General features: G+C 51.0%; 1 protein-coding gene across 1 annotated transcript in view; it reads left to right on the top strand.

Moving 5' to 3' along the window:
* Positions 1–453: 453 nt before the first annotated feature.
* Positions 454–14,123, top strand: part of LOC132384978 (CDGSH iron-sulfur domain-containing protein 3, mitochondrial-like) — a 55,757-nt gene continuing 42,087 nt past the window's right edge. The window contains exon 1 of the mRNA XM_059956680.1: positions 454–609. Within this exon, the coding sequence (XP_059812663.1) occupies positions 568–609 (42 nt within the window). The 5' untranslated portion in view covers positions 454–567. The remainder of the gene's footprint in view (positions 610–14,123) is intronic.

The raw sequence follows: 14,123 nt of genomic DNA, 5'->3' as shown, positions 1-14,123 counted from the left end.
ACTGTTGGAACTAAGCAAGCCAGGTAGCATCAATGGAGAGGAATAAACAGTCGACGTTTTGGGCCGACACCCTTCATCAGGACTGGAAAGGAAGCTAATTACCTCACACTCGCCAGCTCGTACTCCTCCCTACCACTACCTTCTTATTCTGACTAGTGCCTGTTTCCTTTCCCGTTCTGAGGAAAGGTCTCGACCATTCATTTTTTTGCATAATGCTACTTGATCTTTTGAGATCTTCCAGCATTTTGCGTGTGTTGCTTTGGGAGTACAGCATCGCCGTCAAAAATTATTTGGAAAATTTAGGATGGACGGGAGAGTTTCTCAAAGCGAACATTGTCGGAAATGGATGAGCCCAAGCAGTTAAACAGCACTACTCGGAACCGATTTAAATCTGACAACATTTCCAAACAATCCAGATTTTGACTGTGAATGGATGACCCAGGAACCAAAAGTAAGAAATAGGGGGACGGATTTTGCAACCGTTTCCCTTCCGGCTGCAGCTTGTATTGGAGTGGAGTGGAACGGCTACCGTGATCATTCAAGGTGAAAGTGGAGTAGTGTTTCACAATGCTGTCTCTCAGACTGGTGCGACCCGCAACCACGTTACAGGTATTTTTCTTTTGCCGAGTCCTTGCAAATATTCTGTGCTGTTGCCTTAAGTTGTGTATGGGTGCGCCCGTGCGACTCTGCTCTCAAACCCCCCCTCTCCTCCAACCCCACACACCCCCTCTCTCCTCCAGCCCCACACACCCCCTCTCTCCTCCAGCCCCACACACACCCCCTCTCTCCTCCAGCCCCACACACCCCCTCTCTCCTCCAGCCCCAAACACACACCCCCTCTCTCCTCCAGCCCCACACACACCCCCTCTCTCCTCCAGCCCCACACACACACCCTCTCTCCTCCAGCCCCACACACACCCCCTCTCTCCTCCAGCCCCACACACACACCCCTTCTCTCCTCCAGCCCCACACACACACCCCTTCTCTCCTCCAGCCCCACACACCCCCTCTCTCCTCCAGCCCCACACACACACCCCCTCTCTCCTCCAGCCCCACACACACACCCCCTTCTCTCCTCCAACCCCACACACCCCCTCTCTCCTCCAGCCCCACACACACACCCCCTCTCTCCTCCAGCCCCACACACACACCCCCTCTCTCCTCCAGCCCCACACACACACCCCCTCTCTCCTCCAGCCCCACACACACACCCCCTCTCTCCTCCAGCCCCACACACACACCCCTTCTCTCCTCCAGCCCCACACACACACCCCTTCTCTCCTCCAGCCCCACACACACACCCCCTCTCTCCTCCAGCCCCACACACACACCCCTTCTCTCCTCCAGCCCCACACACACACCCCTTCTCTCCTCCAGCCCCACACACACCCCTTCTCTCCTCCAGCCCCACACACACCCCTTCTCTCCTCCAGCCCCACACACACCCCTTCTCTCCTCCAGCCCCACACACACACCCCCTCGCTCCTCCAGCCCCACACACACACCCCCTCGCTCCTCCAGCCCCACACACACACCCCCTCGCTCCTCCAGCCCCACACACACACCCCCTCTCTCCTCCAGCCCCACACACACCCCCTCTCTCCTCCAGCCCCACACACACCCCCTCTCTCCTCCAGCCCCACACACACCCCCTCTCTCCTCCAGCCCCACACACACATCCCCTCTCTCCTCCAACCCCCCACACACCGCCTCTCTCCTCCAGCCCCACACACCCCCTCTCTCCTCCAGCCCCACACACCCCCTCTCTCCTCCAGCCCCACACACCCCCTCTCTCCTCCAGCCCCACACACCCCCTCTCTCCTCCAGCCCCACACACCCCCTCTCTCCTCCAGCCCCACACATCCCCTCTCTCCTCCAGCCCCACACACCCCCTCTCTCCTCCAGCCCCACACACCCCCTCTCTCCTCCAGCCCCACACACCCCCTCTCTCCTCCAGCCCCACACACCCCCTCTCTCCTCCAGCCCCACACCCCCTCTCTCCTCCAGCCCCACACACCCCCTCTCTCCTCCAGCCCCACACACCCCCTCTCTCCTCCAGCCCCACACACCCCCTCTCTCCTCCAGCCCCACACACCCCCTCTCTCCTCCAGCCCCACACACCCCCTCTCTCCTCCAGCCCCACACACCCCCTCTCTCCTCCAGCCCCACACACCCCCTCTCTCCTCCAGCCCCACACACCCCCTCTCTCCTCCAGCCCCACACACCCCCTCTCTCCTCCAGCCCCACACACCCCCTCTCTCCTCCAGCCCCACACACCCCCTCTCTCCTCCAGCCCCACACACCCCCTCTCTCCTCCAGCCCCACACACCCCCTCTCTCCTCCAGCCCCACACACACCCCCTCTCTCCTCCAGCCCCCCACACACCCCCTCTCTCCTCCAGCCCCACACACACACCCCCTCTCTCCTCCAGCCCCACACACACACCCCCTCTCTCCTCCAGCCCCACACACACACCCCCTCTCTCCTCCAGCCCCACACACACACACCCTCTCTCCTCCAGCCCCACACACACACCCCCTCTCTCCTCCAGCCCCACACACACACCCCCCCCCGCTCCTCCAGCCCCACACACACACCCCCTCTCTCCTCCAATCCCCCACACACACCCCCTCTCTCCTCCAGCCCCACACACACACCCCCTCTCTCCTCCAATCCCCCACACACACACCCCCTCTCTCCTCCAATCCCCCACACACACACCCCCTCTCTCCTCCAATCCCCCACACACACACCCCCTCTCTCCTCCAATCCCCCACACACACACCCCCTCTCTCCTCCAATCCCCCACACACACACCCCCTCTCTCCTCCAATCCCCCACACACACACCCCCTCTCTCCTCCAATCCCCCACACACACACCCCCTCGCTCCTCCAGCCCCACACACACACCCCCTCGCTCCTCCAGCCCCACACACACACCCCCTCGCTCCTCCAGCCCCACACACACACCCCCTCGCTCCTCCAGCCCCACACACACACACCCTCTCTCCTCCAGCCCCACACACACACACACCCTCTCTCCTCCAATCCCCCACACACACACCCCCTCGCTCCTCCAGCCCCACACACACACACCCTCTCTCCTCCAATCCCCCACACACCACACACACCCACTACAAGAACTGCAGGAAAATGAATGTCAGGATGTTGTATATGGTGACGTAATCATATTTGATAATAAATTAACTTTGAAATCTATAGGATGGAGTATCTGTGTTCGGCAGTCTCCGTGTCTGTTTAACCATACCAAACATACCCACTTACCTCTACCTATCCATCAACTGGAAACCAGGGATTGGAATAATTTGCATTTTGTTAAAAGCTAAACTAAAATAATCCCTGGACAAATTGCTCACTGAATTATTCATGTTAATAAGGTTGAACTGTGGAACACTGAAGGCAAGTCTCTTTCATACACACTCCTAGTTTCTGGGTAATCACTGAGATTGCTTTAGTTTGTTCTGTAAACCTGAATGTTGAGGAATGAAGTGTGGAAGCAGTTTTTAAATGTTCATTAGTGTTTGCCAGAGTTTTGGAGGAATCTGGATTGACTCATTGTGGTTCATGGTTTTCCACAGCACCAGGAATTTTAATGTACAGCATGGGGAGTAAGTGGACTAAACCCAGCATACACAATTAACTTATATTTGCAGGGTAGGCCTAGTCCAGGGGTGGGCAAACTTTTTGACTTGTGGGCCACAAAGGGTTCTAAAATTTGACATGGGGGCCGGACCAGGAGCAGATGGACGGAGTGTTTTGGTAATACACCTCATAAGAGAAAATAAAATATCATGGGATATGTAGAAAACATGTGCTTTAATTTCAATTGAAAATGAACAAATGCATTACAACAAAATATCTGTCTTTGAAGTCCCATGGTATTTAGCTATTTATTGAAATGACTTTTAAAACACTGAAAATTAAATGAATAAAATACAGCTTTTTTAATAGTAACAGTTATTATTTTAAAGCACTGAAAATTCTGTTATCCTTCAAGATATTATCATCATCACTCTCCTCCTGACTGTCTTTATTTCAAAAACGGTAGGAGATGCAGGTCTACTTGTCCTGCTCCTTCTTATTCAATTGTCCCCTGTGCCAAAACTCAACAACGACCAGCACAAAGACAGAACAGTGACAGCGCACCAGTATGCGGAGCGCGTTATTTGATCTGGAGCGCATTTTTTATTTTGAGAACGTACGTGCACCTGCGCACTACTCATGTCCATCACTTAACAGAAATGACATGTAACATGTAAGGCTTATTGAAAATAATATTTTCAAATGCATTTTTTACATAACACAACGAAGAAACTTATTTTTAATTTCAGTGGGAACAGTGTTGTTGGTTTCCCTTTTTAGCCAGCGCATCAAAGTCTGGATTTAGTTTTGTTGTGGCGATTCTCAGGATGGATCTGAGGTGTTGGTCAGTTAACTTGGATCTGTGGCTGGCTTTGTTGATGTTCATGACGCTGAACGCCTGTTCACACAAATAGGTCGAGCCGAACAAAGAGTAAAGCGCAAATATGGAGTAATACGCTGCACCTCAACAAAGGTCAATGTGTAGCGGTGTGCTACATGCAGCGCTAAAATTACGACACGGAGTCAAAGAAAAAAACTTTATTCGAAATCCCCAGCCTCACTTTCAAGCCTCGCTCAATCTGCCCCCCATGGCGCAGAGGCTCCAAAGCTCTGTGCTCGCAAATCCCCGCAGGCTATCTCCCTTAGCCGGAACGCTGGCTAATTGTGAGCCGGTTCAGATGTGCCAGGAAATGGGTCGCCACAAATGTATATAGAGTGCGTCATCTATTGGGAAAACGCCAGAATTGCGGGGAAAAAAATGTTAACAAGGTTTATTAATATAATTTCATCAAGTTCTGCGGGCCGGATTAAAAAGCTTAACGGGCCGCAGTTTGCCCATGCCTGGCCTAGTCAATGTTTTAAAGACCACACTACACCAAAGTTAACCCAAGAAAAACAAAATATTCTGAATACCAGATTGATTCCTGTACAGTTTATCATAAGTAGTTTTGGGCAAAGGAGCTGATATGCAAACAGTATTACTCCTGTTAAGGGTCAGAGAAAGGAATCAAACTTCAAGATGTGACATTACATTCTATTTTATAAACTTGACATTAGTTTTGATGCATATCCTATAATTCAGAGCTACGCTGTGAATCTCTATGAAGTTCAAGTTAACAATGATAATTTTATATTTTAATATAAGAATCCTTCCCTACAAAGGATAGTTTGAAATTCCAAAATGAGGTAGTGTAGCGGTGTGCTACATGCAGCGCTAAAATTACGACACGGAGTCGGTAACTGCAGTCGAAGGAAAAATTTTATTCGAAATCTTCAGCCTCACTTTTAAGCCTCCCTCAACCTGCCCCCCGTGGCGCAGAGGCTCCAAAGCTCTGTGCTCGCAAACCCCCGTAGGCTATCTAATTGTGAGCCGGTTCGGATGTGCCAGGAAATGGGTCGCCACATAACCCCCCCCCCCACCCCAGAACCAGCGATACACCCCCCAATGTCCACAGTCTGGGCCAGAACCTGCTTGGGAGGTCGGCCTCTGCGCCGAGGTGCCGGAAACTCAGCCGGTTGCGCCAGGTCCACATAGGCTGGTTTGAGGCGGTCCACCGTGAAAACCTCCTCTTTCCCCCCAACGTCCAGCACGAACGTGGACCCGTTGTTCCGGAGCACCATAAACGGCCCCTCGTATGGCCGCTGCAGCGGTGGCCGATGCCCACCCCTTCGTTCAAACACAAACTTACAGTTCTGCAGGTCTTTGGGTACGCAGGTTGGGTTCTGCCCGTGCTGTGAAGTGGGTATGGGGGCCAGGTTACCGAGCTTCTCGCGTAGTCTGCCCAGGACTGCTGCGGGATCTTCCTCTTGCCCCCGTGGGGCTGGTAGGAACTCCCCGGGGACGACCAGGGGCGCGCCGTATACCAACTCGGCCGACGAGGCGTGCAGGTCATCCTTGGGCGCTGTGCGGATGCCGAGTAGGACCCAGGGAAGCTCGTCCACCCAGTTGGCTCCTCGCATGCGGGCCATGAGGGCCGACTTCAGGTGACGGTGGAAACGCTCCACTAGCCTGTTCGACTGTGGGTGGTAGGCAGTTGTGTGGTGCAGCTGAGTCCCCAAAAGGCTGGCCATAGCTGACCACAGGCTGGAGGTGAACTGGGCGCCTCTGTCGGAGGTAATGTGGGCCGGTACACCAAAGCGAGATATCCAGGTGGTGATCAGTGCTCGGGCCCAAGATTCGGAGGTGGTGTCGGTGAGCGGGACCGCCTCTGGCCATCTTGTGAACCGGTCCACGATAGTCAGGAGGTGCCGCGCTCCGCGCGACACTGGCAGGGGACCCACGATATCCACATGAATATGGTCGAAACGCCGGTGGGTGGGATGGAACTGCTGCGGTGGGGCTTTGGTGTGCCGCTGCACCTTGGCCGTCTGGCAGTGCATGCACATTTTGGCCCATTCACTGACCTGTTATGAATGGAGTCGAAAACATGGTGCCGCCAGGCTGTCGGGATGATGGGACGGGGCTGGCCGGTGGCGACGTCACAGAGTAGGGTCCTCTCACCCGGGCCCATGGGGAGGTCCTGGAGCTGCAAACCGGAGACTGCGGTTCTGTAACTCGGAATCTCCTCATCTGCCTGCTGTGCCTCTGCCAGTGCCTCAAAGTCTACCCCTTGGGAAAGGGCATGAATGGTAGGGCGAGAGAGCGCATCCGCCGCGACATTGTCCTTACCTGAGACGTGCCGGACATCCGTCGTGTATTCAGAGATGTAGGACAGGTGGCGTTGCTGGCGGGACGACCTGGGGTCGGATGCTTTCGTAAACGCAAAGGTAAGCGGTTTGTGGTCCGTGAACGCGGTGAAGTGCCGACCTTCTAGGAAGTACCTGAAATGCCGGATTGCCAGGTAGAGCGCCAACAGTTCCCGGTCGAAAGCACTGTACTTGAGCTCGGGTGGCCGCAGGTGTTTGCTGAAAAACGCCAGGGGTTGCCAGCGACCTGCGATGAGCTGCTCCAGCACCCCACCGACTGCCGTGTTAGATGCGTCCACTGTGAGGGCGGTAGGGGTGTCCATTCTGGGATGTACTAGCAGTGCGGCGTCAGCCAAAGCTTCCTTCGTTTGAACGAAAGCGGCGGCGGACTCCTCGTCCCAGGTAATGTCCTTGCTCGGACCCGACATCAGGGCGAACAGGGGGCGCATGATCCGGGCAGCTGAAAGGAGGAAGCGGTGGTAGAAATTGACCATACCTACGAATTCCTGAAGGCCTTTGATCGTGGTGGGTCGGGGGAAGTGGCGGACCGCATCTACCTTAGCGGGCAGAGCGGTTGCCCCGTCTTTAGTAATCCTGTGGCCCAGGAAGTCAATGGTATCGAGTCCGAACTGGCATTTGGCGGGGTTGATTGTAAGACCGTACTCACTCAGTTGGGCGCAGAGTTGACGGAGGTGGGACAGATGCTCCTGATGACTGCTGCTGGCTATGAGGATGTCGTCCAAATAGATGAACGCGAAGTCCAGGTCCCGTCCCACCGCGTCCATTAGCCGCTGGAATGTCTGTGCGGCATTCTTCAGGCCGAACAGCATGTGGAGGAACTCGAAAAGGCCAAACGGGGTGATGAGAGCCGTTTTGGGGACGTCGTCAGGATGCATTGGGATTTGATGGTACCCTCGGACGAGATCTACCTTGGAGAAGATCCGTGCGCCGTGCAGGTTTGCTGCAAAGTCCTGAATGTGCGGCACAGGGTAGCGGTCCGGTCCGGTAGCCTCGTTCAGCCTGCGGTAGTCGCCGCATGGTCTCCAGCCTCCCGTCGCTTTGGGCACCATGTGCAGGGGGGAGGCCCATGGGCTGTCGGACCACCAGATGATCCCCATTTCCTCCATCCTCTGGAACTCCTCCTTCGCCAGTCGGAGCTTGTCCGGGGGAAGCCGCCGAGCGCGGGCGTGGAGGGGTGGTCCCTGGGTCGGGATGTGGTGCTGTACGCCGTGTTGGGGCATGGCCGCTGTGAACTGCGGTGGCAGAACCGATGGGAAATCCGCCAGGACCCTGGTGATGTCGTTGTCGGACAGCGTGATGGAGCCAAGGTGAGGGGCTGGCAACTGGGCTGCAGCCAGGGAGAACGTCTGAAAGGTCTCGGCGTGTACCAGTCTCTTCCTGGGCAGGTCAACCAGTAGGCTGTGAGCCCGCAAAAAATCCGCACCCAGAAGCGGTTGGGCTACGGCGGCCAGTGTGAAGTCCCACGTGAACTGGCTGGAGCCGAACTGTAGCTGCACCTGACAGGTGCCATAGGTCCTTACTGTGCTGCCATTCACGGCCCTCAGGGGGGGACCCGGTGCCCTGCTGCGGGTGTCGTAACTCGTCGGAGGTAAAACGCTGATCTTGGCACCAGTATCGACCAAAAACCGGCGTCCCGACCTTCTATCCCACACATACAGGAGGCTATCCCGATGGCCAGCCGCCGTAGCCATCAGCGGCGGCTGGCCCTGGCGTTTCCCAGGAACTTGCAGGGCGGGCGACAATGGCGGGCTTCTGCGCCCCACCGCTGGTGGTAGAAGCACCGGTGTTCATTGGGCCGGGGGTTGGCGGGCTCTGCGGCCGGGCCTGGACTGGTTTGCTGCCGGGAGCGTGGCTGGGAGATCTGTGCGATGGACACACCTTTTTGGCGTTCCACAGCAAGTCCGCCCGGGCTGCCACCTTCCGGGGGTCACTGAAATCCGCGTCGGACAGCAGCAGGCGTATGTACTCGGGCAGCTGCTCCAGGAATGCCTGCTCAAACATGAGGGAGGGCTTGTGTCCTCCGGCCAGAGACAACATCTCATTCATTAAAGCCGATGGAGGTCTGTCTCCCAAGCCATCCAGGTGCAGTAAACGGGCAGCCCGCTCGCGCCATGAGAGTCCGAAAGTCCTGAGGAGCAGGGCTTTGAATTCCGTGTACTTGCCGTCTGCCGGGGGCGACTGTACGAACTCCGCGACCTGGGCCGCTGTGTCCTGGTCGAGGGAGCTCACCACGTAGTAGTAGCGGGTGTCTTCTGAGGTGATCCGGCGAACGTGGAATTGGGCTTCGGCTTGCTGGAACCATAGGTCCGGGCGCTGTGTCCAGAAACCCGGCAGTTTCAACGAAACCGCATGAACAGAGGCGGCGTCGGTCATTTCTGGTCCAAAAATGTGTGGGTTTCAACTGGGTTTCCTCCAACATTCTAAAGATGTACGGGTTTGTTGTTGGTGTCGAAAATGTGGCAATGCTTGTGTACTGACCGCAGTGCATCCTGAATGGCATTGGTCATTGGAAATGATGCATTTCACTGCGTTCTTGGATGTTTTGATTTACAAGTGACAAATAAAGCAAATCTTGAAGATCTTTACTGCAACCAATTTAGTTAGGAAATTTCAAGTACAGTGGAATGCTAACTGCTCACTTCTGGTTTGGTGTGAGATTAAATCATGCCTTCTTTGCAGTGAGAAAGCAGAAAAGTTCACCATTTGGGAACTTGACATAATTCACTAATGAGGCAAACAGATGCCAGTCTCACCAAGGCAACAGCATAATGATATATTTCAGTGCCAGGTTTTGTTCTTTGCACGTTTCTGCATCCCTGTTGCTAACAGCGTACAGTATTAGTTTCACTGTTATTTTAATTCCAAAATCCATAAGCTCATAAGACATAGGTGCAGAATTAGGTCATTTGGTTCATCGCATCTTTTCTGCCATTCCATCATGGCTGATTGATTTTCCCTCTCAACCCTGTTCTCTTGCTTTCTCCCTATAACTTTTGACAGCCTGACTAATTAAGAACCTATCAACCTCCACTTTAAATATACTCAATAACTTGGCCTCCACAGCCATCTATGGCAATTAATTCCACAGTGAATGCTCTCTGGCTGAAGAAATTTTTCCTCATCTCTGTTCTAAAGGGGTGTTGTATTTTGAGGCTGTGCCCACTGGTTCTAGACAACCCCCATTGCTAGAAACATCCTCTTCACATCCACTCTATCTGGGCCTTTCAGTATTCAGTAGGTTTCAATGAGATCCCCCCTCATTCTTCTAAACTCCAGTGTATACAGGCCCAGAGCCATCAAATGCTTCTCATACATTAACCCTTTTGTTCCTGGGATCAATCCAGGTGGTGTATGTGTATACTGCCAGAGGATGAATGTGGATCTTCATGCAGGCCATGTTCTTTTGTGGATGGTGCTCCATGTAGATATGCTCAATGATGAGGAGGGCTTTGCCAGTGATGGAATGGACTGTATGCACTAATTTTGGTAGACTTTTCCAATCCTGGGCATTGGTGTTTGCTTCTTGAGTAATGAATTCTAATACTCTCTGAGCAAAGAATGGGGTTTGAAATCTCTATTATATTAATCCATCAAAAAAAGGTCTTCCTGATAAAAGTGCACGCTCCTACCAGCAGAACTGACAGAACAATGGAAAGTCCCTGTATTAGCCACAATGACCACAGTGTCTCAGAATGAGGGACATTCAACACGCTTGAACAGTTAATTCCTTTTGGAGTGAATAGGTGAGGGTTCTGGATTGCCACTCGTGTTTTTATTAACAAATGTTTTGACTTGTACTCTCATAGTTTATGGAGGTCATCCAAAGCCCTCTGGTGTGTTAGGTGTGAAACACTGTTCCAGCCATCTGTTCACCTTTTTTGTAATTGTACCCCATCTGTGAGATTTTACTTTTGGCTGTCTGTCCCAATTATATGAAAGTGCACTCTGTAAGTTGTAATGGAATACATTGTTCTAATATAGCATATATAATATACCGGTAATAGCTCAATTAATGAACTTCTCTATACATTTTTTCTTTCCATTAATAATTCTTTGTGTTGTGCATGGTGTAAAGAAAAATGATTTAGCTGTATTTACATGTTCTATAAATTTTGGGGATTGTGCATTTTGAAACACCAAAGCACCAACTTTAAGTTATTAGAGAGTCATATATTTTCCAGAGAAGATCTTATTGTGAGCATCACACACAAAATGCTGGAGGAACTCAGCTGGTCAGGCAGCATCTATGGAGAGGAATAAACAATCAACGTGTTGGGCCAAGACCCTTCATCAGCACTGGAAAGGAAGGGGACAGAAGCCAGGTGTGTTTGGGGAGTTTGGAGGAGGAAGGAGTACAAGCTATCAGGTGATAGGTAAAACCAGGTGAGGGGGATGTGGGTGGGAAAGGGGGAATAAAGTGAGAAGCTGGAGGTGCTAAGTAGAAGAGATAATGGGCAGAAGAAGAAGGAATCCTTAAGAGACCATGGGAGGAACGGAAGGAGGAGGAATGCCAAAAGGAGATGGTGGGTGGGGAGAAGAGAAGGGGTAAGAAGGGAGTCAGAATAGGGAATGGAAGGGGAAGGGGTTGAAATTACTGGAAGTTAGGAAAATTGATATTCTTGCCATCAGATTGGAGGCTACCCAGATGGAACAAGAGGTGTTGCTCCTCCTTTATGCAATACCATTCTATATATAGTTTAATGGGGCACTTATTTAACTTGTAGCCCTTTGTTCTTCTATTAATTATGCTTTGAGTTGAGCATTGTGTAAAGAACGAATTATTTGGCTATGGTTACGTGTTGCATAAATTTGGGCACTGTGCATTTTGGAACCCCAAAACAGCAGCTTTAGAGAGTATTTTAACAGAGAAGATCATCTTATTTTGAACAGTTTCAGGCTCCTTATCTAAGAAAGGATGTGCTGGCAATGGAGATGGTCCAGAAGAGGTTCATGAGGATAATCCCAGGAATGATAGGGTTAACTATTGAACATTTGATGACTCTGGACCTGTACTCACTGGAATTTAGAAGAATTGGGGGGGTGGGGGGGGAAATCTTGTTGAAACCTACTGAAGATTGAAAGGCCTGGATAGGGTGGACATGGAGCCAATGATTCCAATAACAGGGGAATCTAGGACCAGAGGGAACAACCCCACAATATAGAAATGTCCCTTTAGAACATAGATGAAGAGGAATTTTTTTCACCAGAGGGTGGTGAATACATGGAATTCATTGCCACAAACAGCTACGAAGACCAAGTCATTGAGGTTAATTGGTTGTTGATTAGTAAGAGCATCAAAGGTTGTGGGGAGAAGGCTGGAGAATGGGGTTGAGAGGGATGATAAATCAGCCATGATGGAATGGTGGAGCAGACTCCGATAGGCAGAATGGCCTAATTCTGCTTCTATGAATTACGGTCTTAAAAAGCTTTCACACTCTGCTTTAAATATACCCAATGATTTGTCCTCCACAGCCGTCCATAGCTACGTCAACATCAGCTAGCCATAAGAATACACGATCTTCTGTCACTCATCTCACTACATGAAGACCAAGATGGACACATTCATCTGGGAAACTACAAAAGTCCTGGGAGAAGCACAATACAAGAAATCAAGAAAATTCTAAGAAACTTGGTTCTCAATGGAAGACTATTAATAAGCGTTTTGAACTGCACGCAATTTACATACCTATGTGTCTGCAGGATCAGGCCCAAAGGATAAGCCACGAGCATCCAAGGAATCCATAATCACAACAACCAACGACCAGCGATATGGAGATCACTCAGCTATCCAGCTGGCCGGGACCCAGTGGAGACTAGTGGCTAGCAGGACAGCCAGCCAATCAGAACAATGAGTCAGACCAATATAAACACAAACACTCAGCTGAAACAACACTCAATTGCATCTTGATAATGTCATCTTGACTGGTGATTAAACGTTTCTGACTTGACCTTCAGGCTTGGTAAACAACCCTACAAATAAGGAACTTAAGTAGTTTCATGGCCTGGGGGAAGAAGCTGTTTCCCATCCTAAAGGGCTTGTCCTAATGCTACAGTAGGTCCTGCCTGATGGTAGAGGGACAAAGAGATTGTGATACTGATGGGAGGGATCGTTGACAATACTAAGAGCCCTGTGTACGCAGTGCTCCTAATAGATGTCTCTAATGGGTGGAAGAGAGATCTTGATAATCCTTTCAGCAGTCTTCGCGATCCTTTTGTAGGGTCTTGTGGTCAGCTGCCTTTTATTTCCTTTTTGTCTTCCTTTGTTTCATAGAAGTTGACACTGGATCAGCTGTTAGTTTGTAATATGCAATGGATAGATTCTTGTTGATCAAGATTATCAAGAAATATGTATCTAAGTTTGTAGAATTGATCAGTCTGAATGGCGGGGCATAAACACAAAATTCTTCTTGAGCAATACACAAAATGCTGTAGAAACTCAGCAGGTCAGGCAACCCACATGAAGGGTCTTGGCCTGAAACATCGACTGTTTATTCCCCTCCATAGATGCTGCTTGACCTGCTGAGTTCCTCCAGCATTTTAGATGTTCAATAGCAGGGCAGACTTCTGGATCTGAACCCCTTCCTATGTCTATTTTTGATCAAAATTTCAGATAATCTACACTCAGAGACCACTTTATTGGGTACACCTGCTTGTTAATGGAAATATCTAACCAGCCAATCGTGTGGCAGCAACTCAATGCATAAAAGCATGCAGGCATGGTCAAGTGGTTCACTTGTTCAGACCAAATATCAAGAAATGTGACTTTGACCATGGAATGATTGTTGGTGTCAGATGGGGTGGTTTGAGTGCCTCAAACAGCTGATCTCCTGGGATGTTCATGCACAACAGTCTCTAGAGTTTACAGAGAATCGTGCAAAAAACAGAAAATAATTCACTGAGCAACAGTTCTGTGGGCGAAAATGCCTTGTTAATGAGAGAGGTCAGAGGAGAATGGCCAGACGGGTTCAAGCTGACAGAAAGGTAACAGTAACGCAGATATTTTGCATGTTACAACAGCGATGTACAGAAAAGAACAACAAATTGAGCCTTGAAGTGGATGGGTTGCAGCAGCAGAAGATTACAAACCTACATTCAGCGGACACTTTATTAGGTACTTCCTGTACCTAATAGCTATATTAGGTACCAACTGTACCCAATAAAGTGGCCATTTAGTGTATGTTCCTTGCTGAAACATTGGTGGCCTTAGGAGTTGGACTAAAAGTCGTACACGTTTTATGAAACTGGTTTGTAATTTTATTAAATATTACCAGTGACTGAGGCCACATTGAAAGAAACTTATTCTGGGGCATTC

This window comes from Hypanus sabinus, chromosome X1, assembly GCF_030144855.1.
Source record: "Hypanus sabinus isolate sHypSab1 chromosome X1, sHypSab1.hap1, whole genome shotgun sequence".
NCBI classification, from domain to species: Eukaryota; Metazoa; Chordata; class Chondrichthyes; order Myliobatiformes; family Dasyatidae; genus Hypanus; species Hypanus sabinus.
This window is presented reverse-complemented; position numbering and strand designations above follow the sequence as displayed.